General features: G+C 51.4%; 1 protein-coding gene across 11 annotated transcripts in view; it reads left to right on the top strand.

The window, feature by feature from the left end:
• The window catches only part of CDH22 (cadherin 22), a 188,669-nt gene that overhangs the window by 80,220 nt on the left and 84,298 nt on the right, over positions 1-24,151 (top strand). For all 11 annotated transcript variants that reach the window (XR_010592417.1, XM_065566413.1, XM_065566414.1 and 8 more), the window contains 3 exons: positions 4,631-4,798; positions 6,456-6,643; positions 7,775-8,028. Coding sequence is in view for 10 of the 11 variants with exons in the window: in XM_065566413.1 (XP_065422485.1) it covers positions 4,631-4,798; positions 6,456-6,643; positions 7,775-8,028 (610 nt within the window). In the remaining variant the exon portion in view is untranslated. The remainder of the gene's footprint in view (positions 1-4,630; positions 4,799-6,455; positions 6,644-7,774; positions 8,029-24,151) is intronic.

The following is a 24,151-nucleotide window of genomic DNA, read 5'->3' as shown; positions in this document are numbered from 1 at the left end:
AAGCTGGAAGCATTGAGAGCGAATAACCTGCAGGGTGTTTGGATTCCTGGGAGGCATTTACCTGCTGAGAACTTGTCCTGCTTTGGTTTTATCGCCCAAAGAGCGTCTGCCATTGAGCCAGTTTGATGGCGTTTGTGTGACTGTGTAAGTGTCCCGTAGCGTTGTAATTATTCTCTGTGATTAATCTGGCTCCTGCTGGAAAGCCGTGCGCAGCGTGCACCGGAGGGTATGTTGTTACATGGCGGCATTATTCAGCTATAATAGACCCTGACAAAAACTGAAAAGACGCGGCTGGATGGAAGAGGGTTCTTGTCAGAGAGTGGCGTGGCTGGAAGTCTTTGGGCAGGACAGATTGTCTTGCTGTTCTCCTGGTTGGGAAAGCAGCAGATCTGTGGGCCTGGGAGGAAGCTGCTGGGGCCAGCCCCATGTGGCTGAACCCTGGCTGCTGGTTTTATCCTTTCCTTTATATCCCCCCAGGAACTTGGCTGTGTGGTGTCTAGTCCCCAGGAAGGTGTGTTCCTCAGGGTGGGGGTGGGGGACCATGTCAGCTCCTACCAAGCCGCAGCAGCCTGGAATCAGGAGTAGGAGCTTCCCACTCTCTCTGAGCGGGACCGTCCCTTTCCCAGTCGTGTCATGTGTTAGTTAATGACCCTCTGTGCTTCCCCAGCACCATTCAGCTGAGGGCCTCAGAGCACGTTACAGGCTGGAATAACGTCTCGCTCCCTGTGCGGCCCTGCGGGAGCTGGTGAGTGTGACGAAGTGGGACTGTTCTTAATGTTTCCTCTGAATACTGTGTGGGTGCCTCAGTGACTGGCTTTGTGGGGCGCAGGTCCAGAGCATCGCCTGGGGACTCTGTGACAGTGAGTAGCAGGTGAGTTTGTCTCAAGCCACAGCCAAGTGGGACCATGACCCCAAAAAAGTCAAACCCAGACCCGAAACTTCTCAGAGAGTCATAGAATTTAAGGCTAGAAAGACCATTCTGATCATCCCGTCTGACTTCTGGGACCACACAGGCCACAGACCCTAACCCAGGGATTCCTGCAGCCAGCCTGGAGCTTCTGATTGAGCTAAAGCAGATCTTAGAAAGAAACGTTCTGGAGGTTCATGGAAATGGGTGAATTGGGCCAGAAGCAGGAGCACTGGCATTCCACAGGATGAGGTCTGCACAGGCCCACCAAAGTCACAGCATGGTCCTGCACCAGCCTGGAGAGCTGCAATGCACTGACAAGCCGTATCCCTGGGCCTTGGGGTCTGCTTCCTACTAGGATGCAGTGATCCCGTGTGGCTGGGCTGGGGATCGTGCTGTGGGGGGGCGTCGGGGGGTGCGGTTGGGCCGGGTGTCACACTGCAAGGGGGCGTCGGGGGGTGCGGCTGGGCTGGGGATCGCGCTGTGGGGAGCGTTGGGGGGGGGGTGGCTGGGCCGGGTACTGCACTGGAGGGAGGTGTTGGGGGGTGGTGGCTGGGCCGGGTACTGCACTGTGGGGGAACGTTGGGGGGTGGTGGCTGGGCCGGGTACTGCACTGGAGGGGGGCGTTGGGGTGTGCGGCTGGGCCGGGTACTGAGCTGTGTGGGGGCATTGGGGGGGTGGCTGGGCTGGGGATCGTGCTGTAGGGGCATTGGGGGGGCGGCTGGGCCGGGTGTCACACTGCAAGGGGCTGTCGTGGGGTGCAGCTGGGCTGGGTACTGCACTGTGGGGGAACGTTGGGGGGTGGTGGCTGGGCCGGGTACTGAGCTGTGTGGAGACATTGGGGGGTGACGGCTGGGCCGGGTACTGCACTGGAGGGGGGCGTTGGGGTGTGTGGCTGGGCCGGGTACTGAGCTGGAGGGGGTAGTTGTGGGGGGTGCGACTGGGGCAGGTACCACGCTGCAAGGGGCTGTCGTGGGGTGCGGCTGGGCCGGGTACTGAGCTGTGTGGAGGCATTGGGGGGTGACGGCTGGGCCGGGTACTGCGCTGGAGGGGAGCGTTGGGGGGAGCGGCTGGGCCGGGTGTCACACTGCAAGGGGGCGTCGTGGCATGTATCATTAAGTGGCTCGGTTAAACCATTACAACTACGCTGAATGCAGGAGCTTTTCTGTCTCATCCCAATTCAGCTCTATTGTGCTGACAAGAATCGTTTTCATTATAAAACACTTCATCCCCCTTTAATTAACAGAATTGCTGAAATGTGAATGCGATGGTGCTTCCCCAGAAATAACAGTTTAATATTCAGAGCCGGATGACTGGGTCTGACTGTAAATGCTGCCAACCAGCCTGCCGGCCCCTCCGCTCCCGGGATCAGCCAGCCATGGGGCCAAGGGCTCACCCGAGAGGGGTCCCTCCCGCTAGGGCCTTGTTTCTTCCAGTGCACTTTAAAAATGCAAACCCCAAATCTCTCTGAGGGGCATGATGGGCTGTGGGGAAGAGCGTCCCCTAAAGGTCTCCATCCTCCTGCATCCATGCGCTCTGGCCGTGGGAATGGCAGCAGCCCATACAGACTGCATTGGCAGCGGCTCTCACAGGGAAACAATTCCTTCCAAACAGACACAAAGCGAGAAAGGGAGTCTGCAGCCATGGGGCTGACATGGGGAGAGACTGAGCCCCTTGGGTGTAACGGTGGCAGAAATCTGAACTTATCTGCGATGGAGAGGACTGAGGGGGTGCCACATCCAGTTCAGCTGGAGCTATTCCCAGTCCTCTGTAGAAAGGTCTTTCTGGTATAAAGGCTGGAACTGCCCTCAGCTCCCTGTCCTCCACACCCCCCCCCTGTGCAGCTGCCAGGAGGCATGAACCCCAGGGAAGGGAAGGAGCTTACAGAGCGGACCATGAGTCACTTTTTAGTGCCCAGGAAAGCAGGTGCTGGATTGAGGGGAGTGCCTGGGAACCTGCTTGAGGTAAGGGAGGCAAAACGGATCCTCCCTTTGATTCATCAGATCGAAGGCAGCGAAAGCGCTGCTTGGAACGTCCAGGGTAATTACAGAACTGAAATAACAGAGTCCGGGGGGAGGTGGGTGAAATTGTGCCTGTCCGTGAGACTGAGGGAGCTGCAGGGATCGGAGACAATGGTGATATCTTCATAATAAATCCTAACAATGATAATCACTGGAATAATTGCTAGTTTCAGAAAGCGAGGCGAGTTAAATGTCTCCAGAACAGCATCGCCAGCTCGTTCAGTGCCTGCAAATGTCATCAGATGGAGAGAGAAAAATGTCTGCTCCTCGCTGTTCAGTGGCTCCTTCTGGCTTCCTTCAGCGTGCGGTTCTGAGTAGTGTCCTGGGATGTTTCTGGCTCCCCTGGACTCTGCTTCTTTGCTCCCCTGGGCTGCTCCCATCTCAAGCCTGGCCTTTGGGGAGAGGTGAACGAGGGCATGTGAGGGGCTGGAACCCGGTGCCTGTTAAGGAGCAGACAGTCTGAGCAGGTCAGGGCCAGAAAGGGGAAAGTTAGGGCTAAATAGCCTGACCCCCTGCATGTCTCTCACTGCAGGCTCCTGAGTAAGGGCAGGTCTACACTTAAAACACTGCAGCTGCCCCGCTGTAGTGCTGAAGTGAGGACATTCCCCCGGTGGCGTAGTTAATCCACCTCCCCGAGAGGTGGTAGCTATGTCTGCCAACATGGTGCTGTCTACACTGGGGGGGGAGGGCTATGTCGATGTAACCGCATCTCTCAGGGTTGTAGATTTTCACACCCCGAGCAATGTAGTTACACCAACGTAGGTCTGTCGTGCAGACACAGGCCTCTAGGCTTGATTCTCCTCCTTCAAACCAGGTTCAGGCTAGCACTGACTTCATGGGAGTTACTCCTGATGGTCTCAGAGTCCCCTTGGCAACTACTCTGGCCTTGCCACGTTCCTGGCAGTACTAGGGATTTGTTCTGTGGTAGTGCCTAGGAACCCCACGGCGCGAGGCACTGAACAAGCACGGAACACAACGCTGGGCTCTGCCCCATACAGCTTACACTCCAAGTATGAGAGACAACAGGTGGATTTGTGGTAATGCTGTCCTGGGCCCGGGACAGATCTGTGCTTGGTTGAGCACCCCCATTCACACACCCCTTTCCATGCATGTTCTGGGGCTGTTTGTTTAGCTGGGTTCTGGGCCCGTTCTTGGGGCCTTTCACTGTTTCATATTAAACATCTTTATTTTTGTGCGTTATAATAAAACAGCTGGTACTTAGCTTCTCCTGGTAAAACAAACAACGACAAACCCAGCTGGTGTGGCCAAGCCCCCGCCCAAGTTTGCCCCTGCAGCAGGCACATGAGACATCCTGTTTCCTACGAAATGACCCGGCTCTGTCCCGGCCCTCCCACTGCTGCCCCGGGTGGTTGGGGCTGTTTGCTTGTGCAGTTGACAGACTGCTGCAGGGCGATGCCCATGCCCCCCTGCTCTTCCGGGCCCCAGTTGCTCTGCTAATGCTCCTCCCTCAGCTGACCCTGCTGTTACAGCCTTTTCCGGGTCCATAAGTATGAGGAGGCAGGGTCCTGCTGGCAAGTGAAGGTGAAGGGCTCCTGCCTTGTGACCATGCTCTGGCCTGGAGCCCGGCCTACAGGATTCCATGACCTGCCCCCAGGGGCGGGTGGCAGTGAGAAGGGTGCTCCATGGGCTGATGGGCCGCCCTGGCATTCACACTCACTGCTTCCCCTTTGGCCTTTTCCAGGTGTGATCCGGACGGCAGTGGCCAATCTGGACAGAGAAACTCAGGACCGGTATGAAGTGGTGATCCGAGCCACGGACATGGCAGGGCAGCTGGGTGGCCTGTCTGGATCCACCACGGTCACAATTGTGATCACAGATGTCAACGACAACCCTCCACGATTCCCACAGAGTAAGAGTCGCTGTTCCCCGTCCCGGGGGTCTTGCAGGCAGCCTGGGGCTGAGCCAGCCACTGCTGTGCAGGATTGTTGTTGCTGACTTTGTTTTGGGGTAGCAGCCAGAGAGCCAGTCAGGGACATAGCCCCCTTGTGCTAGGTGTTTCACAGACCCAGAGATCCGGATCCTGTCCCGAGAGCTTGCAGTCTAAGAGGGCAAGTGACGTGGAGTGGGGGGAGCCAATCAATGCTGAGTTTTAATGCAGACCCATTTGTTTATTAGAATTCTTCTGGAGTCAGTGTCATCTCTCCCCATTGGCCCTTCAACCTGCCCACCTTGGACTGGCTGGCAGTGCAGAGACACTCTCTGACGCTGGTGGCTCCGGGTGTACAGGAGTACAGGCTGCAGGCCAGGGCATAGTCAGGTCTGTGCAGGTTTCTCTTATTCCACAGGGCAGTGGTGGTGGCAGAGGGGGATCTGACCGGTGATCTGTGCAGGAGTCCTGGCTGCTCCTGCCACACCTGCGGTCGTTACGTAGTGGGTTTATTACTCCAAGCGCTCTGCAGATCCCAGCCCTGCTCATTAACCGAAGCAGGAGGGGTGTCCCAGGGACAGCCAGCAAATCCTGGGGGAGTCAGTTGGGCTGCAGGACTGTAGGTGTGAGGAGTAGGCTTAGCTGTCTGTCTCTGTCTCCCTCCCTGGGCCTGTAGCACTGGAAGAGGGAGAGTAACCCCCAAACTCCATTGGCAGGTCAGCCCGTCTCTTCCCGCCATCTCGCACAAATGTTAGGTGCCGATTCAGACCTCAGACGCTGGCTTGAATGAGCCCCAGGCCCTTCCTTGCCACCTGGCAGTCCACTAGCCCCTGCCCGCACACCGCGTGCATGTGGGGTGTGACTGAGCTGATCTCTAGCTCCCAAGCCATTGCCAAGCTCTGTGACCTGCAGTGGAGTCCCACCACAGGGACAGAAATCCTGTCACTGAAGAGCTGCTGGCTTGGTCTCTGCCTCGCACACCAGCTGCAGAGCTGTGCAGCGCTTGGCTGGCTGTCTGGGGCAGAGCTACAAAGGTTCTGAGCTGCAGCTGGAGGGAGTTCAGCCCTCTGAGCGCATTTGTATTCCAGACGTTAGCAGTGGGAAATGGGGCTGTGCTAATGCTGTGCCCACAGAGACCTCGGCACTGGCCCTGGACTGGCCAACATCCGTGCAGCTGGTTCTGAGACAGGCTGGTGGGGTTGCCAGACTTCTAGAGACTGGGATGCTCCCTAATGCCTCACACCAGTTTCCTTCATCCAGAGTGGGGTTATTTGCTTTCCCCTCCCCCATGAAAAGCCAACACGCCTTGCACAGAGCTTTAGGAAATGGGGCATCCTCTGGGGTTCCAGCCGGGCCTCATGAAGCCCAGACTCTAGTGTGGCTGCCAAGGATAAATGGGACATTGCACACTAGACAGGACAAAACTCTGCAATCTGTGTGTGCGGGAGCTGAGCCGCACTGGACCAGGGACCAGCCAGGTGTACCCAGTAGGGTTGCTGGCATTCTGCCTGGAGGCTGGCGCACTCACCTAGTGGAGATGCCCCCAGGGAGTGTCTGTGCACTGCCTGAAGGGAACCCGGGGATCAGGGTCAGCAAAGGCCACACTGTGACGCCAAGCCCCTCTCCTCCCCCTTGGCAGAGATGTACCAGTTCAGCGTTGTGGAGACTGCCCTTGTGGGCACTGCGATCGGGAGAGTGAAGGCGGAGGACTCGGATGTGGGGGAGAACACAGACATGACATACCAGATCAAAGATGAGGAGGGGGTGCAGATGTTTAAAGTCACCACAGACAGCAACACCCAGGAGGCGATCATCACCGTGCAGAAGGTAAACCCAGAGGAACGGCACCAGGAGGAGGTAGGAGGTGGAGGCAGAGGCGGTAGGTGGGGGAGGGCAGGGCAGGACTCTCAGAGCAGGACAGAGCCCTTCCCTTTTGATGATACCTTCTAGTGCTGGTGTGTTTCAGAGGCTGGGGAATCGCTCCTGCGAGAGAAGTTGGAAGCCTCAGACCCTCCCCCCAGCTATCAGGGAGCTGGAGATGTGTCAGGAGAGAGAAAGGGAGAAGCAAAGACTGGAAAGAAAGGGCCGAAGAAAGGCAAGGCAGGCAGGGCACCAGCTCAGGAAGTTGCTGCCCACAGACGCTAAGAGACACAGACAGTTGTGAGCGCGGAATTTACAGAGAGAGACTTTCAGACAAATCCGTGACGAAGGGGTGAATGCTGCCATGCGCGGAAGCAAAGTGTTCAGCGGAGGGGGCTAACGCTAATCCCCGTTATTGATAGCACCTATTAGAGAGCAATATGCCCACGGAATGCCTGAGCCTGACCAACCGCACGCCGAGCGTGTCTGCTTTTTGTGGCAAAAACACTGGGTGCAGGCAGGAAAGAATGAGTGCTCACCACGGCCATTGCATTCCAGTCACCTCTGCTGTAAAAATAATCACAGGGTGATTAATGATCACTACACCATTGGAAATCAGTCACTCGCCCCCATGGTGCGCACTGCCTTCTCAGTGCATTCTGAGTTCCCACATCAGGCCTTAGCTGAATGTAGAGTGGGGGAGGGCAGGAAACGTTCTTCCCAGCAGTAGCCCTGTAGGGTGTGGGCAGGAGAACTCCTAGCTACACACGCCCTGTCCAGCAGGAGCCCTGTAGGGAACGGGCAGGAGAGCTCCCAGCTACACATGCCCCTGCCCGGCAGGAGAACTCCCAGCTACACATGCCCTGCTCAGCAGGAGACGTTGTAGGAGGCATGGCAGGAGAGCTCCCAGGTACGCATGCCTTGCCCAGCAGGAGACGTTGTAGGGGGCACGGCAGGAGCTGAGGCTCTGGGCTTCTCCAGTTCTGGCCTCTCCCGGGAGCCCTGGTGGGGTCTAACCCAAAGGAGCAGTAGTGAATGCACCAGAGATGGGAAGGAACCGTCAGATAGTGAATTGCTAACCCTGTCTTGTTGTCTCAGCCCCTTGACTACGAGGCCAAGATGGTTCACACTGTGGTGGTGGAGGCTCTGAACAAGTTTGTGGACCCAAGGTTTGTGGATCTGGGCACGTTCAGAGACCAAACCATTGTGCGGGTCTCTGTGCTGGACGTGGATGAGCCCCCGGAGTTCCGGCCCCCCTCCGACCTGATAGAAGTCCAGGAGGATGCCTATGTTGGCTCTGTGGTGGGAGTGGTCACCGCCCTGGACCCCGATGCTGCAAACAACCCTGTCCGGTAAAATCAACCTTCCTAGCTTCACGTTCTCTTCTGCCAGGTGATGGGCCTGCGAGCGACACAGAGCCCGGCGGGTGCCTGAGAAGGGATTTGGGTGGGAGGCTGAATGACAGGAGAGGGGCATGCAGCAGAGGGTGACAGTGCCGGGTAAGAGGGGACAGGCAGGCGAATGGGTGACACAGGGCAGGCGTCTGGCAGGTGAGTGACAGAACCAGTGTGCAAGTAGCAGATAGGTGAGGGCACAAGCCAGGTGAGTGACAGATATGTCATTGGCACATGATGGGAGTTTCAATGGCAAAGGAATGCCAGAAAAGGGGAATGGGTGATGCTCATACATACGTGTGAACGACAGCAGGGCAGCCGCAGAGAACAGGCTAGTGAGTGACCAGAGACGACAGATAGGCAGTGAAGAAGACTGACAGATGTACAATGTGGTGTGTGCTGTGGGGCGTGCAGTTGGAGCCAGAAGCAGGGGCTGGGTTCACGGGAGGGATCAGAGACCAATGGAGTTGATGTTTGGGCAGGGGCACACTCTGGGCAGCAGCTGATCTGCACAGGACGTTTCCCGTTTCCATTCATTTGTGGCTAAGGAAATTGAGAGTTAAACTCTCATTACCTATGACACAAAAGCCGCCTTATGGCTCTGCCAAGTGGCCTGAGTGGTGAGCGGTGGCAATGAAAAGCTGATGTACAGAAAACATCCTGGACTTGTGGAAAATTCCCTTGGAAGGCTGGGTGTTGTGGTGCCTGGAATCTCTGTGCTGCGGGTCTCTGTACACAGCTGCTCGCTGGAAATGGAGCATGGCCATGTGCTGGAAAGGAGACCTGCATACTGACCAGCGCATTGTGGCCTTGGATTCAAGAGCTTTATCCTGGAGCTGTTCCTGATGACAGAGAACAGGGCAGAAAGTAGGAGCAGGGACTCCGGAGAGGAGCGCACAGGATGGAAGGGGAAACAGCTGATGACAGCCTGTGAATATAATCAGCAAATGACACAGAGAGATAATGTTCTAACAGGCCTGCTCAGGGCCACAGCAATGCACTGGGGAATGCACCGTGCCTGGCTGTTTGGTGGGGAGGGAGCGTCCCAAAGCCTCGCACTGGACCTTCGAATTAACATAGAACCATGTAGGAATCCCCACGGGAAACTTTAAACATAGAATCATAGAACTGGAAGGGACCTCGAGAGGTCATCTAGTCCAGTCCTCTGCACTCGTGGCAGGACTAATTATCTAGACCATCCCTGACAGGTGTTTGTCTAGCCTGCTCTTAAAGGTCTCCAATGATGGAGATTCCACAACCTCCCTAAGCAATTTATTCCAGTATTTAACCACCCTGACAGTTAAGAAGTTTTTCCTAATGTCCAACCTAAACCTCCCTTGCTGCAATTTAAGCCCATTGCTTCTTGTCCTATCCTCAGAGGTTAAGAAAAACAATTTTTCTTCCTCCTCCTTGTAACAACCTTTTACATATTTGAAAACTGTTATCATGTTCCCTCTCGGTTCTCTCTTTTCCAGACTAAACAAACCCAATTTTTTCAATCTTCCCTCATAGGTCATGTTTTCTAGACCTTTAATCATTTTTTGTTGCTCTTTTCTGGACTCTCTCCAATTTGTCCACATCCTTCCTGAAATGTGGTGTCCAGAACTAGAGACAATATTCCAGTTGAGGCCAAATCAGAATAGAGCAGAAGAATTACTTCTCGTATCTTCTTTACAACACTCCTGCTAATACATCCCAGAATGAAGTTAGCTTTTTTTGCAACAGTGTTACACTTTGACTCATATTTAGCTTGTGATCCACTCTGACCCCCAGATCCCTTTCCGCAGTACTCCTTCCTAGGCAGTCATTTCCCATTTTGTATGTGTGCAACTGATGGTTCCTTCCTAAGTGGAGCACTTTGCATTTGTCCTTATTGAATTTCATCCTGTTTACTTCAGACCATTTCTCCAGTTTGTCCAGATCATTTTGAATTTAAATCCTATCCTCCAAAGCACTTGCAACCCCTCCCAGGTTGGTATCCACAAACTTTATAAGTGTTGTGACAAAGTTCCTCCTCCACCTTGGTGGGTCCTGCGCTTATTGGCGGATTTGCTCGCTTCACAGTTTCACCCTGTGGGTCAGGAAACAGTCCAGAGACCTTCCACTCTGGTAGAAGCTATAGTCCAGGTCAATTCCTCCTGTGTTTGATCAGGAGTTGGGAGGTTTGGGGGGAACCCGGACCTGCCCTCTACTCCGGGTTCCAGCCCAGGGCCCTGTGGACTACAGCTGTTTAGAGTGCCTCCTGGTACAGTTGCACGACACCTACAACTCCCTGGGCTACTTCCCCATGGCCTCCTCCCAACACCTTCTTTGTCCTCACCACCGGACCTTCCTCCTGATGTCTGATAACGCTTGTACTTCTCCGTCCTCCAGCAGTGCGCCTACTCACTCTCAGCTTCTTGCACACCTCTTGCTCCCAGTACCTCTCACACACTTCCTCTCCTCTGGCTCCCCCTGGCTTGACTGGAGTGAGCCCTTTTATAGCATCAGAGAGGCCTTAATTAGAGTCAGGTGCTTAACTGCCTCACCTGACTCTTAGCAGGTTAATTGGAGTCAGGTGGTCTATTAGCTTGGAGCAGCCCCTGCTCTGGTCACTCAGGGAACAGAAAACTACTTATCCAGTGGCCAGTATATCTCCCTTCTGCTATTCTGCTGTTCCCAACTGGTCTGGGTCTATCACAGAAAGCAACAGAGGGTCCTGTGGCACCTTTGAGACTAACAGAAGTATTGGGAGCATAAGCTTTCGTGGGTAAGAACCTCACTTCTTCAGATGCCTGAGGTTCTTACCCACGACAGCTTGTGCTCCCAGTACTTCTGTTAGTCTCAAAGGTGCCACAGGACCCTCTGTTGCTTTTTACAGATTCAGACTAACACGGCTCCCCTCTGATACTTGGGTCTATCACAGTGTACTCTGGACGCTATTATCTAAATCATTGATGAAGATATTGAACAGAACGGATCCCTGCGGGACCCCACTCGTTTCGCACTTCCAGAATGACTGTGAACCACTGATCACTACGCTCTGGGAACAGTTTTCCAACTAGTTTTGCACCCAGCTTATACTATACTGCTCCATTTGATTTCCCTAGTTTATTTATGAGCAGGTCATGCAAGACAGTATCAAAAACCTTATTGAAGTCAAGCTATACCACATCCACCACTTCCCCCTATCCACAAGGCTGGTTACCCTGTCAAAGAAAGCTATCAGGTTGTTATCTTCTAGATGTTTGCAAATTGATTGCTTAATTATTTGCTCCATTATCTTTCCGGGTACAGAAGTTAAGCTGACTTAACATGTACTGCCACAGTCCCCTCGCCGCCCGCCCAGTTCCTGTCAGTCAGCCCAGAGCGTTGTGCTAGGAAGGCAGCTGGGGAGAGAGCCCTGCTGGGGTGAGTTTTTGGGATCAGCCACAGCGGGTACATGACCCTGACTGCCAGAGTACATGCACACAGCTGCACATACCTGCACAAACACGCTCTGCATAGACTCTGTGTGTGCACGAAGTACGTGCTGTGCCTCAGACATGTATACGCTGTGCCGGGCACACTCAGACTTAGCTCAGATATGCTGTAGGCCCAGGGGTGTGTCTATGCTGCGGTCAGAGGTGTGACTGCAGCTCGTGCAGGCACCCCCACGCTAGCTTTAATTGAACTAGCATGGCTAAAAAGAGCAGTGAAGGTGGGGCAGTGTGGACCCCCGGGTAGGCTGTACAAGCCAAGCCAGAACACTGGGGACATATTTACATTGCTGGCCTGTCCAGGGGCCATGCATGTCTCCACTGCTATGTAGCCATACTAGCTAGATTGACATTAGCATGGATGTGCTGAACCGAGCTGCAGTCACACCTCTGATTGCAGTGTAGACACACATACTGTGCACGTTCTCTCCTCACATACAGGGTGCGCACATCCGCTGCCTTACTGGGGCTTTGCTAGCAGTGCTGCAGAATGTAGATTTTATTTCCTAGTCTTTAATGATAGGAAATGGGCCTTGGGGATGGAATTGCTCTTTCTCGCTTGCTGCTTCTGCTGCTTCCCTGGGGGGGTGGGTGGGAGTGATGCATTATTTGCAGAAAGAACAAGTGACTGCAGAGGAAAGAGCCTTTCTGACCGTTGAGAGAGATGGCGATGTTTGGGAAGGGGCACTTGGAGCAGAGAGAAGCAGGAGAAGTGTCTCTGGTGTTACAGCAGCACAACACACTCCAGACAGAGCCACATCTCACATGTCCAGCCTCGAGGGCTTGGCCAGTAGGACTCCAAGGTACCCAAATCCCCTGGCCTCAGCCCCACGAATCGGAATGTGTTTTCTCTTGTTATGCCTGATGAATTCAGTTATGAATTCTCCTTCCAGCACCCCCTAGGCAGACAGCTCCTCAGAGTCCTGTCATGCTCCCTTGGGGCCCTCTGCCTGCCTGCATACTTGGCTGTCCACTGGTTGTGGTTTTTCAGTGCCTAGCAGCATAATAGATGGCATGTCCCCTTCCCGTGAGCCTCCATTAGTGGCTCTGTGAGGGCGAGCTGAGCTCCCGCTTCCCATTCCACCACACCCCTCCCCCTGCCCCGAGCTCTGCCTTGCAGCAGCTGCATGTAATCAGGTGTGAACGAGAAGCCCCCTCACCACTCCATCCCCTGCCCGAGCGACTGCACCAAGATGAGGAAGAAGAGACTTTTTGTCAGACCTCTGTTCCTCTCCCATCCTCTGGCCACCCGAGTAATGTAACAATCCTCAACACTTACTTAGTTCTTCATGGCTTCCAAATGCTGCACAAACATATTAACCCTCCTGGTGCTCCGCCAGGAGGTGACACACTTGTTGGCAGGACATCACCTCGCATTAGCTCCCAGCCAGACTCACAGCATCTGTTCTTCCTCTGAGACACAGAGGCGAGCAACTGGTCCTGACAGCACTCCAGGGTTCGATCCCAGGCCCATTGGAGTCTGTGCTGAGTCCTCTCTGCTGGTGGGTCCCCTTTACCTGTCTGACCCTTTGCTACTAGAAAGGAGGAGGAAAGAGGCAGCCTCTTCCCTAGCTGTGTTTCCATGGGGCTCCCCTCCCCTGACTCCGCGTTGTGTGCTGGGCCTGCCTGGGGCCAGGTACAAGGCAGAGGAGCTGCAGTCTCACCTTGCAATGGAGGGGCACAAACACTCTGCCCTTGAGGTGAGGCATCCCAAGGAGCCCGGGAGACAGCTGAGCTGAGATTGGCCTCATCAGCATTTCCAGTTCCCACTGGTACCAGCTCCCAGAACAGGAAAGGAAGAGCCGGAGTGTGTCTGGCACGGGTGCCCTCAGCCCCAGGTGGTCCCTTCCACCCGCTGAAGGTGCTCCCCCCTAGACTCAGCTGCTACAGGCCATTGCTCGTGCGAACAGCTGAAGAGCCGCTGTGCCTGGGCATTCTCTGGGCTGGTTATGGGGTTTGGCTCATGAACTTGGCAGGTTTGGTTACATGGGTGAGTGGATTCTATTCCCCCATTTTGGGGCAGCGCAGGGCAGCTGATGTGAGACCCTGCATGTACACCTACCTGTGAAAAGCTGACAGGACCCCAACTCTGCCCCATGCTGCTGGGAGAGACTGGGAGCACAGAGGGGAGGGCCCTTTCTTTCCCCTGTTGGCCAGTTCATAGCCTCTAACAGGGCTGGCCATCTCCATGGCTTCCTGTTCTCTGCCAAAACCCATGTGACCCTCCGTCTGTGTGTCACCCTCGCAAAGAACCTCATGCATTAAAGGCACAAGAGGGGAAAGAGTCCCAGAGTGGAGCCCTATCACTTCCCAACTCCATCAGGCTGGCCGAATAACTCCTGAGGCACTTCCTCATGGCAGCTCATGCCTCCGATGACAATGGGAATGAGCAGCGGCACGCACGGATATCTAGCACAGTTCCATAAACCCAATGTGCATGCAGCAGGCTTTGTGCCTGGGCTGTGAGGTTTCCTCCAGCCTCCTGGGAGACACCATCTGGTACATGGAACATTGTCCAAGTCAGACACAACATGGAGGCAGCCTGGGTACTCGCTGCCCTCCTTTCCATGAGCCATCACAAAGAAGGTCATTCATGCCCCTCAACATGTCCACTTCACTCTGGAACAAGCCCATTCCCCAAGCCCAGGAGATTCCCTCAGATGGTTTGATACAAGATGCAGCCCAGCAAACTCTGCTTTTTCATGCTACATTTGAAGTCAGGCTTCAGGATGACTTCAGACCCCAACACCTGCTGACATCCATCCAAATGCTACCTCCTTGAAAGCCAGCCGCCTGACCCAAGCACTGGAGCTCCCTGCCCATGTAGAGGCCAGGGGGACAGAGAGAATGAAGGGAAGGAGCTGCAGTCTGGGCTTTCCCAGGCGAACAGAGTTTGCTGGTGGAGGCTGTGCCAGAGCTGTGTGGGGAGAGGAGTTTCGTCATTCCCTTGGAGAGTTAATTAATCCTTCCCTTCCAGCTCTGCCAGGATGACTCTCTGGACTCTGCCGGGGCCCTCTCTCTACAGACAGAGTTAGCAACCCAACAGGTCCCTGTCCCCCATGGAATACCTGCCTCACTCCCAGCAGATGGCACCAGGCAAGGCACCTTCGGGTGATGCTGGTGACTCAGAACTCACCCTGGTGCCATTCTGTAGAAGCACCTGCACTGACCTGGGACTTAGACTGGTTCAGCTTCCCAGAGGGCTAGTGCTAAATAGCCCCCCTCCCTGGAGAGCTGGCTGCAGGAGCAGAGCGGTCCCATAGCACTCTCTGTAGCAGGCTGAGATTGGATCTCTGCATCTGTGCCACGGTGAGTTTGTGTGGCTCTGGCTGGTTCCAAACTGCTAGTTCAGTGCCACTCCCACACAGGCGGTCACTCTTCCACGAAGCCCTGCAACAATGGCAGGATTCGGATGCCCAAGAGAATATTTAGATTCCACAGCCATCTGGGTGGGTCACCACAGCACACCTCATGTCAATGGGAGATGGAGCCCAGGCAGCTTGGCTTGCATCACTCCGTGAAAAACAGCCGCAACCTGTGTGTGTCCAAATGCAGGTGACTGTGCCAGAGAGAAGGGTTAAAAGGCAGCATAAACCCCATCAGGACATGGCAGGGAATCTTTATCTAAAGGGAAAGAGCTTTTAATTTCATTCCAGCTCTTATTCACTGTCTGACAAAGGCAGGGGCTGGGACGTTTTTAGATGGGAATTTTCTGTTTCCAGTTGGCTTTTCGGCTCCTGCTGTATTTCCTGTGCACAGGGTGATTTTTCTCAGCCGCGCCATTGTATTAGGTAATACATTGATAGACTGTCTGGTACGTGAGCTTGTTTGTATGGGAGCCTTTTGTTTCTCTCTCTGCAGCGAGCGCCTGTGTTCTGATTGCCTGCGTTCCAGGCTTTATCAGCACTGGGAAGATGTTGCTTGGGATTTAAGGTTCTCAGAGATATTTTTGTTTGGCATTCACCAAATCCAGAGACATGTGTTGGACACGGGCATTTTATATACTCCAACAACACAGCGAGAACTACAACCTGCCACACCACAAAAGAGAGAAGAGAAAAAAACAAACATCACAAAAAGCTTTTCATAGGGTTTGAAAAGCTTCCCATTAACAAAACCACCATTAACAAAAGCCAACAGACATGGTAGCAAATGTGCTCCTCATCGCCGTCAGGGGAGGAATGAAACAACCTGCTTGAGAAATGCAGAAAGATGAGCACCAAGAAAGCTGTCTAAATGAAACAGTCACTTGTAACATCCAAACAACAGGCGATGCCAGCAAGAAGAGAGGAAAATGGATGACAAGGGCTGCATTCCAATCAGAACCAGGGACTGCGACAGCATAAAGTCCCGAATATCAAACACTGTGCAGGCTTCAGGCGGAGGAGCAAGGAGCATCCCAGAGTCCAGGAAATCTGGAGAACCTGGGCCTGATTGGCTCAGTGGGGTTGGGCTGCAGCATCACATGCGGGTGCCCAGACACTGGGAGGAAGGGGTCATAGATTCTAGGACTGGAAGGGACCTCGAGAGGTCATCGAGTCCAGTCCCCTGCCCGCATGTTCTGCTTGTAATGGCAGGTGAGTTTGGTGGCTATAGCTCAGTGCCCAGTTGACAAAGATCCACGTGACAAAAAAATGCCTCATCAATTCAGCATAATTGGCAGTTTCTGGTCATTAGAAATTCTGGGCTGAGCTGGGTGGGCCTGAACCTTTTCTCCCTGCTGATCTCAGCTCTGGACACGTAGGAACAGCATGGGGCAGGCAGCTGTCTGAATGAACGTGGCCCCGGGGTGAAAAGAGAGAACTTCAGATCCTATTGCTGTCTGGCCTCAATTCAGCCTGAGCACTCCAGAACCACAGTCCCACAGCACGTTCCAATGGGGCAAGCTGCCCTAACCACTCCGGCGCCTCACTGTGAGAGGAGCACAGATGTCACGTTAGCGATGCGTGTGTGTGCACGTACGTAGCTGCGTGTGTCTGTGTTACAGCTCTGGTGTGATGGTGATGCAGCCAGCAAGGTGTATTTGTGTGGAGTTTACCTTGCCAGTGGCATGCCCCTCTTGTTTGCACCAAGTCCCTGCTGTTCAGTTCACCCATCCCTAGCATTTACTCCAATTGAAAATTGCCCACAGTGCTGGGGTTAACATCCCATCTATTGAAAACATGCTGCGGGATCATTAACGGTCAGGGCCTCGACTTTACATCTACCTCTCACCCTAAGGCCACTTAGCACCATGCAGATGCTCTGGATTCAGCACTGACTGCAGAGTGAAGCCTTCTTTTATCTAGACGTAAGCAGTCGCCCGGCATCTTGCCTGGTGTCCCTTTTGCTACATCTCCAGCCAGCTCACTCCAGGCTGTGATTGGCCAGTTCCCACAAGTGAAGCAGGATCAGGACTTGTTGCTATATGGAAGAAGAGCCCGAAGAAAAACTCAGGTGTTGCAGAAAGTGGTGTTGGGAGTTCAGTAGGGGGTGCTCTGAGGGGAAACTCGCTTTCTCCAACTACAGAAAGCAATGTTATGAAGAGGAGAAAGATTAAGTAACTAACCAACAAGGACCGAATGGGACGGAGTGGGTTCAAGCTGCAAGAGGGGAGGAGAATTTAGTTTAAATAGCAATAACACCACCACCACCTAGCACTTAGATGGGGCTTTTTGTCTTCAACATGCTGTGCCGACATTAAGTGACTCCCCAGAACCCTGCAGTGAGGCAGCGAGAATCAAGGTATCCGAGAGCTCCCAGGGGATTTCAGGCAATAGAACAAGTTGCTGAGGGTGCTTTGTAGAATTACCGGGACTGGAGAGATCCAAGGCTGGGACCCAGGAAAAATAAACTCAATCCTGCCACACTGTAGAGAGCTGGACATGCCAGCTCCTCAGAAATCCAGCTCCTCCCACTGGACTCTGTGGGAGAGGAGCGCAATGGTACAGGGACTGGAATTATTGCAGAGCTCGAGAAGGACAATCAATCCTTAAAAGACAACGTAGACATGATTTAAAATACACTTACAAGCAAAGCAGTTACAAGTGTGAGAAGAGAGGCTCCAGCACAGAGTTGTGCTCACACCTGCCCCCGGCTTCTCAGAGTCAGCGGATGCCAGATGCTTCTAAACTCAGGGGTCTCTCTCTCCTTGGTGATTGGATTTTCCTCCCCAATTATTTTTATTAAAAGAAGTTTTTTTATTTATGCAGCAAAGACAAGAAGACAAACAAAACAGATGTGTACATCTCATGTCTACCACAGAAATAGGCAGACATATGGAGAAGAGAATGAAGTACCATCTCCATCTCTAACTACATACTGACTGGAGAAGAAGAGAGAGATGTGATAGAGGTCAGGGGATGTGGAAGAATAATGGAACGCTTATGTAAATACCTTGATTAACCCATCAGAAGGATCTGAGATTTTGTTGCACCAGTTTCTATTATTCCTTCCAGCAGGACAGTCTCTATCCGACAGATTTTTGCTGGTTTGGACACCCAGAGCTTTTCCCGTTTCCTTGCAATTGCCTTATTGGCAACAGATAAGCACAGAGTGGCAAATGAGTGCTGGAGGCTGCGATCCAGGCCAAGTTGGTGTTAGAGGCCTCTCTGAAGAAATCTGAGGATCAAGGGAAAGGTAATGCCCTTGGCATGCTCTGTCCTTCCATTGGGAACTAAGGCAGAAAATGGGGGCATATCCCACATGAGGACACGCTGGGGTCCTGCCCACTTGCTGCGATGGCTCTTGGAGATTATCAGCATCTGTCTATGAACATAAGAACGGCCCCACTGGGTCAGACCAAGGGACAATTAGCCCAGTGTCCTGTCTTCCGACAGTGGCCAGTGCCAGATACTTCAGAGGGAATGAATAGAACAGGCAGTTATTGTATGATCCACCCCCTGTTGTCCAGTCCCCGCTTCTGGCAGTCAGAGGCTCAGGGATGCCCAGAGTACGGGGGTTGCATATCCCTGACCATCTTGGCTAATAGCCATTGATGGAACCTATCCTCCAGGAATTTATCTAGTGTGTTTTTTTTTTAACCCCATTATACTTTTGGCCTCCACAACATCCCCTGGCAATGAATTCCACAGGTTGACTGTGTGCTGGGTGAAGAAATACTTCCTTTTATTTGTTTTAAACCTATTGCCTATTAATTTCATTTGGTGACCCCTGGTTCCTATGTTATGTGAAGGGGTAAATAACACTTCCTTATTCACCTTCTCCACACCATTCATGATTTTATAGACCTCTATCATATACCCCCTTAGTCATCTCTTTTCCAAGATCAACAGTCCCAGTCTTATTAATCTCTTCTCATACAGAAGCTGTTCCATACCCCTTATCATTTTTGTTGCCCTTTTCTGTACTGTTTCCATTTCTATGTCTTTTTCAAGATGGGGTGACCAGAACAGCACTCAGTATTCAAGGTATCGGCCTACCATAGATTTATATAGTGGTATTAGGATATTTACTGTCTTATTGTCTATCCCTGTCCCAATGTTCCTAATGTTCTGTTAGCTTTTTTGACTGCCGCTGCACATTGAGTGGATGTGAAAACTATCTACAATGACTCCAAATCTCTTTCTTATGTGGTAACAGCTAATTTAGATCCCATCATTTTGTATGTATAGTTGGGATAAGTTTCAGAGTAGCAGCCGTGTTAGTCCGTATCCGCAAAAAGAACAGGAGTACTTGTGGCACCTTAGAGACTAACAAATTTATTAGAGCATAAGCTTTCGTGGGCTATACAGCCCAATTCTTCGGATGCATATAGAATGGAACATATATTGAGGAGATATATATACACACATACAGAGAGCATGAACAGGTGGGAGTTGTCTTACCAACTCTGAGAGGCCAATTAAGTAAGTGGAAAAAAAACTTTTGAAGTGATAATCAAGATAGCCCAGTACAGACAGTTTGATAAGAAGTGTGAGAATACTTACAAGGGGAGATAGATTCAATGTTTGTAACAGCCATTCCCAGTCCTTATTCAATCCTAAGTTGATTGTATCTAGTTTGCATATCAATTCCAGCTCAGCAGTCTCTCGTTGGAGTCTGTTTTTGAAGTTTTTCTGTTGTAAGATAGCCACCCGCAAGTCTGTCATTGAATGGCCAGACAGGTTAAAGTATTCTCCCACTGCTTTTTGAGTATTATGATTCCTGATGTCAGATTTGTGTCCATTAATTCTTTTGCGTAGAAACTGTCCGGTTTGGCCAATGTACATGGCAGAGGGGCATTGCTGGCACATGATGGCATATATCACATTGGTAGATGTGCAAGTGAACAAGCCCCTGATGGTGTGGCTGATGTGATTAGGTCCTATGATGATGGGATAAGGTTTTCCAATGTTCCTTACTTTGCATTTACCACCATTGAATTTCATCTGCTACTTTGTTGCCCAGTCACCCAGTTTAGTGAGATCCCTTTGTAACTCTTGACAGTCTGCTTTGGACTTAACTATTTTGAGTAATCTTCTATCATCTGCAAACTTTGCCACCTCACTGTTTACCCCTTTTTCCAGATCATTTATGAACATGTTGAACAGCACTGGTCCCAGTACAGAGCCTTGGGGGACCCCATTATTTATCTCTCTCCATTCTGAAAACTGACCATTTATTCTTATCCTTTGTTTCCTGTCTTTTAACCAGGTTTCAGAGTGGTAGCCGTGTTAGTCTGTATCAGCAAAAAGAACGAGGAGTACTTGTGACTCCTCATTCTTTTTGTCTTTTAACCAGTTACTGATCCATGAAAGGACCTTCCCTCTTATCCCATGACAGCTTATTTTGCTTCAGAGCCTTTGGTGAGGGACTTTGTCGAAGGCTTTCTGAAAGTCCAAGTACACTATATCCACCGGATCACCCTTGTCCACATGCTTGTTGACCCCCTCAAAGAATTATAAAAAATTGTTGAAGCATGATTTCCCTTTACAAAAGCCATGTTGACTCTTCCCCAACATATTGTGTTCATCTATGTGTCTGATAATTCTGTTCTTTACTATAGTGTCAACCAATTTGTCTGGTACTGAAGTTAGGCTTACTGGCCTGTAATTGCCAGGATTGCCTCTGGAGCCTTTAAAAAATTGGCATCACATTAGCTATCCTCCAGTCATCCGGTACAGAGGCTAATTTAGATGATAGGCTACCTAAAATAATGGCTGAGGTGTGGGAATCTCCTCACATCCTCTGCAGAGATGACCAATGCAAAGAATTCATTTAGCTTCTCTGCAATGACCTTAGAGTGATCCTTTAGCTTCTTGATCATCCAGTGGCCTCACCCATTGTTTGGAGTATTCCTGCTTCAGATGTACTTAACATTTATTTATTTTTGCTGTTAGTTTTTGTGTCTTTTGCTAGTTGCTCTTCAAATTCTTTTTTGCCCTGCCTAATTATATTTGTACACTTGATTTGCCAGAGTTTATGCTCCTTTCTGTTTTTCTAAGTAGGATCTGACATCCAGTTTTTACAGGATACCTTTTTGCCTCTAACTCTTCTTTTACGCTGTTGTTTAGTCATGGTGGCATTTTTTGGTTTTTGTATTATTATTTTTAATTGGGGTATACATTTAATTTGCGCCTCTAATATGGTGGGTTTTTTAAGTTTCCATGCAGCTTTCAGGGATTTCACTTTTGTGACTACTCCTTTTAATTTCTGCTTAACTAGCTTCCTCATTTTTGTGTGGCTCCCCTTCTTGAAGTTGAATGCTACGGTGGTGGGTTTCTTTGGTATCTCTTTCCTCCCCCCCCCCCCCCCAAGATGTTAAATTTAATTGCATTATGGTTTTATTGAGCAGTTCAGCTATGTTCACTTCTTGGACCAGATCCTGTACTACACTTACAACTAACTCGAGAATTGCCTCTCCCCTTGTGGGTTTCAGGACTAGCTGCTCCAAGAAGCCGTCATTAATCGTGTCTAGAAAGCTTATCTCTGGATCCTATCATGGGGTAACATGTACCCAGTCTATATGGGGATAGTTGAAATCCCCCATTATTATTGAGTTTTCTAGTTTTATAGGCTCTCTAATCTTCCTGAGCATTTTGCAATCATCACTACCATCCTGGTCAGGTGACTACTGGTAGTATATCCCTACTGCTCTACTCTTATTAGTCAAGCCTGGAATTTCTATCCATAGAGATTCTATGACAGTTTGAGTCATTTGAGATTTTTACTGTATTTGGCTCTATGCTTTCTTTTGCATATAGTGCCACACCCACACCAGCATGACCTACTCTGTCATTCCTATATATTTTGTACTCTGATATTACCGTGTCCCATTGATTATCATCATTCCACCAAGTTTCTGTGATGCCTGTTGTATCTTCATTTAATACCAGACACTCGAATTCACCCATGTTATTACCTAGATTCTAGCATTTGTATACAATTACTTATCAAATTTGTCAATATTTAGTTGTCTACCTTCATGTGATGTAACTGAATGGGACTCTCTTTCATTTGACTGTTTCTCTTCAGTTCCTACCTGTACTTTATCAACTTCTATCTTCTCCTTTTTACTCGGACATGGAGAATCCACATTAATAGACCCTCCCCTAAGAAACATCTTTGTCCGAACTGTGTGCTCCTCTGCATGTGTTGGTTTTCCCCCAGCCCTTAGTTTAAAACCTCCTCTACAACCTTTTTAATTTTACATGCCAGCTTTGGGTCACAGTCTCCTGACCCATACTACGTTCTGCTGGTGCAAAGGGGGGCGGGGGAGGTAACTGTCTGGGCAGAATATATATTTGCATGTGCATATATATGGGTGATGATTTTGGACAGTTTTGTCCTTTAATTTTCAAGCTAATGTGTGTCTGTCTGTCTGCCTCCCTGTATTTCGCAGTTTCCCCTGGTATTTGTGCACCAGGATAGCGGTTTAGCCAAGGGTGGGTGTTGGTTTGAATGAAAACCGTGCAGCTAAAACCCTGTGTGGGACGGTGCTCTGTAAGCCCCCTCGCCTGACAGGTGTGCACCACTCTTACCTGCAAGTTCATTGTTGACCCTTGAGGAGGTTAGTCCCATGGCTGAGCTGTGGCTAAACAAGGCTGGTATGTGAGTGGAGGAATCTGTGGCCTTGAGATCACATTGGGAACCACCCTCCTTGTCTGAAAACTCTCTGGTGGGGCTCTTGGGCCCCGTCTCTATGTCGTTACTAATATTGATATTGCTGCTTGGAGGCCCCCAGCTGCATCATGGCCCAGTTGTGATGGGCGGGGCACAAACAAATAGGAAAACGATCCCTGCCCTGAAGAGCTCATGGTCTAGGAATCCTCTCCCCACACTTCATCCACACACAGTCACCTGGTTCCCTCTCCTCTGCAGCCCCTGCCATCTGTCGTGGCCTTCCTGTGCCTTCCTATTTCATCAGCTCTCCGTTCATTTCATCTCTCAGCTCCCTTGTCCCTACCTCTCAATTGATCTCTCCCTCTGTTATTGGCCTGAATGCTTTAATTTATTCACCACCCTCCTTTCGGTAATTTATCCCTTGTACTTTTTGTTGTCTTGGATTATTTAATTCTGTAAAATGCTTTGGGATGCCTTACGTATGAAAGACACTGCACACAATACAATTATATTGTATTGCCGATGGTTCGCTGGCCTCCTGGATTTCTAATGCTTATCGTGGTGGTGTTATTGTAGTTTATTATTTGTGTTGTGTCTGTGCTCCGAGGCTCAATCAGATGGGGCTGTGCCGTGCTGGGCACAGCAGAACCAGCCCCTGTCCCCGAAGAGCTTGCAGTCCAATTGTGCTGTGATTTAATGCTAACATGCTTGGTTGCTGCGAGTGTATGCTTATTGGAAATATTATACTGTGCTGGGGGGCTGGGGGCACAGATCCCAGTTGTGGTTAAAGTGGAGGGCTGGGTTCTCCCCCAGCTCAACAACAGACTGACTTTTTGACCTGGGGCAGGACATGTAACCCCTGTGTAGAATGGGGATAACCGTGCCTACTGTTTCACTATTCCCTCGGGAGTGTAGAGCGGGATTGTGAGGCCAAACTCCCCTGTTTGTTAAAGCACGTGAGGCTGCACGGATGGAAGGTGGTAGGGAAATGAAAAGGATTCCTATTTGAATGGTCCTATTTTGCATTGTGCTGAGGCTCTGGGCGGGAGGGCACCCAGCTCGGGGGCTAGGCTGGCAGGAGGTGTCCCTCCCTGACACGCTGGACAGCTGCAGCGGGACTCTCCCTGGCATGTGAGCCCTGCTTGTGGGCGCTGTCCTCTACGCTGTGTGGTTTGACCATGGCTCTGGGCTGGCTCCTGCCCTGTGGAAGTGGCCTGTGGGGGAAGCTCCCAGCTGGGAGAGCTTTGGGGAGTGGCTCTCTGGGGCTTGCCTGGTGAGGAGATGTGTCGTGGGTCCCTTTTGGCGTTTGGAGCAGCTGGGTCTGTGATAGCGTCTAAGTGGGCTGTAGTCCACGAAAGCTTATGCTCTAATAAATTTGTTAGTCTCTAAGGTGCCACAAGTACTCCTGTTCTTCTCTTGCTCTTTGTAACCATCAGGTACATGGCACTGGCGCCAGCCCCGCAGGGTCACACCTTCCCGGATGCAGCCACACTGCCTGGCTGCTTTTTCCTCTCGCTTACGCTGAGCTGCCCAGCAGGCATGAGGCACGGCCTGCCTCTGACAGGACAGTGCTATTGCCT

Source organism: Chrysemys picta, chromosome 13, assembly GCF_011386835.1.
Source record: "Chrysemys picta bellii isolate R12L10 chromosome 13, ASM1138683v2, whole genome shotgun sequence".
Lineage (NCBI taxonomy): Eukaryota > Metazoa > Chordata > Testudines > Emydidae > Chrysemys > Chrysemys picta.
Note: the sequence above shows the minus strand (reverse complement) of the source record. Positions and strands in the feature narration are given on the sequence as shown.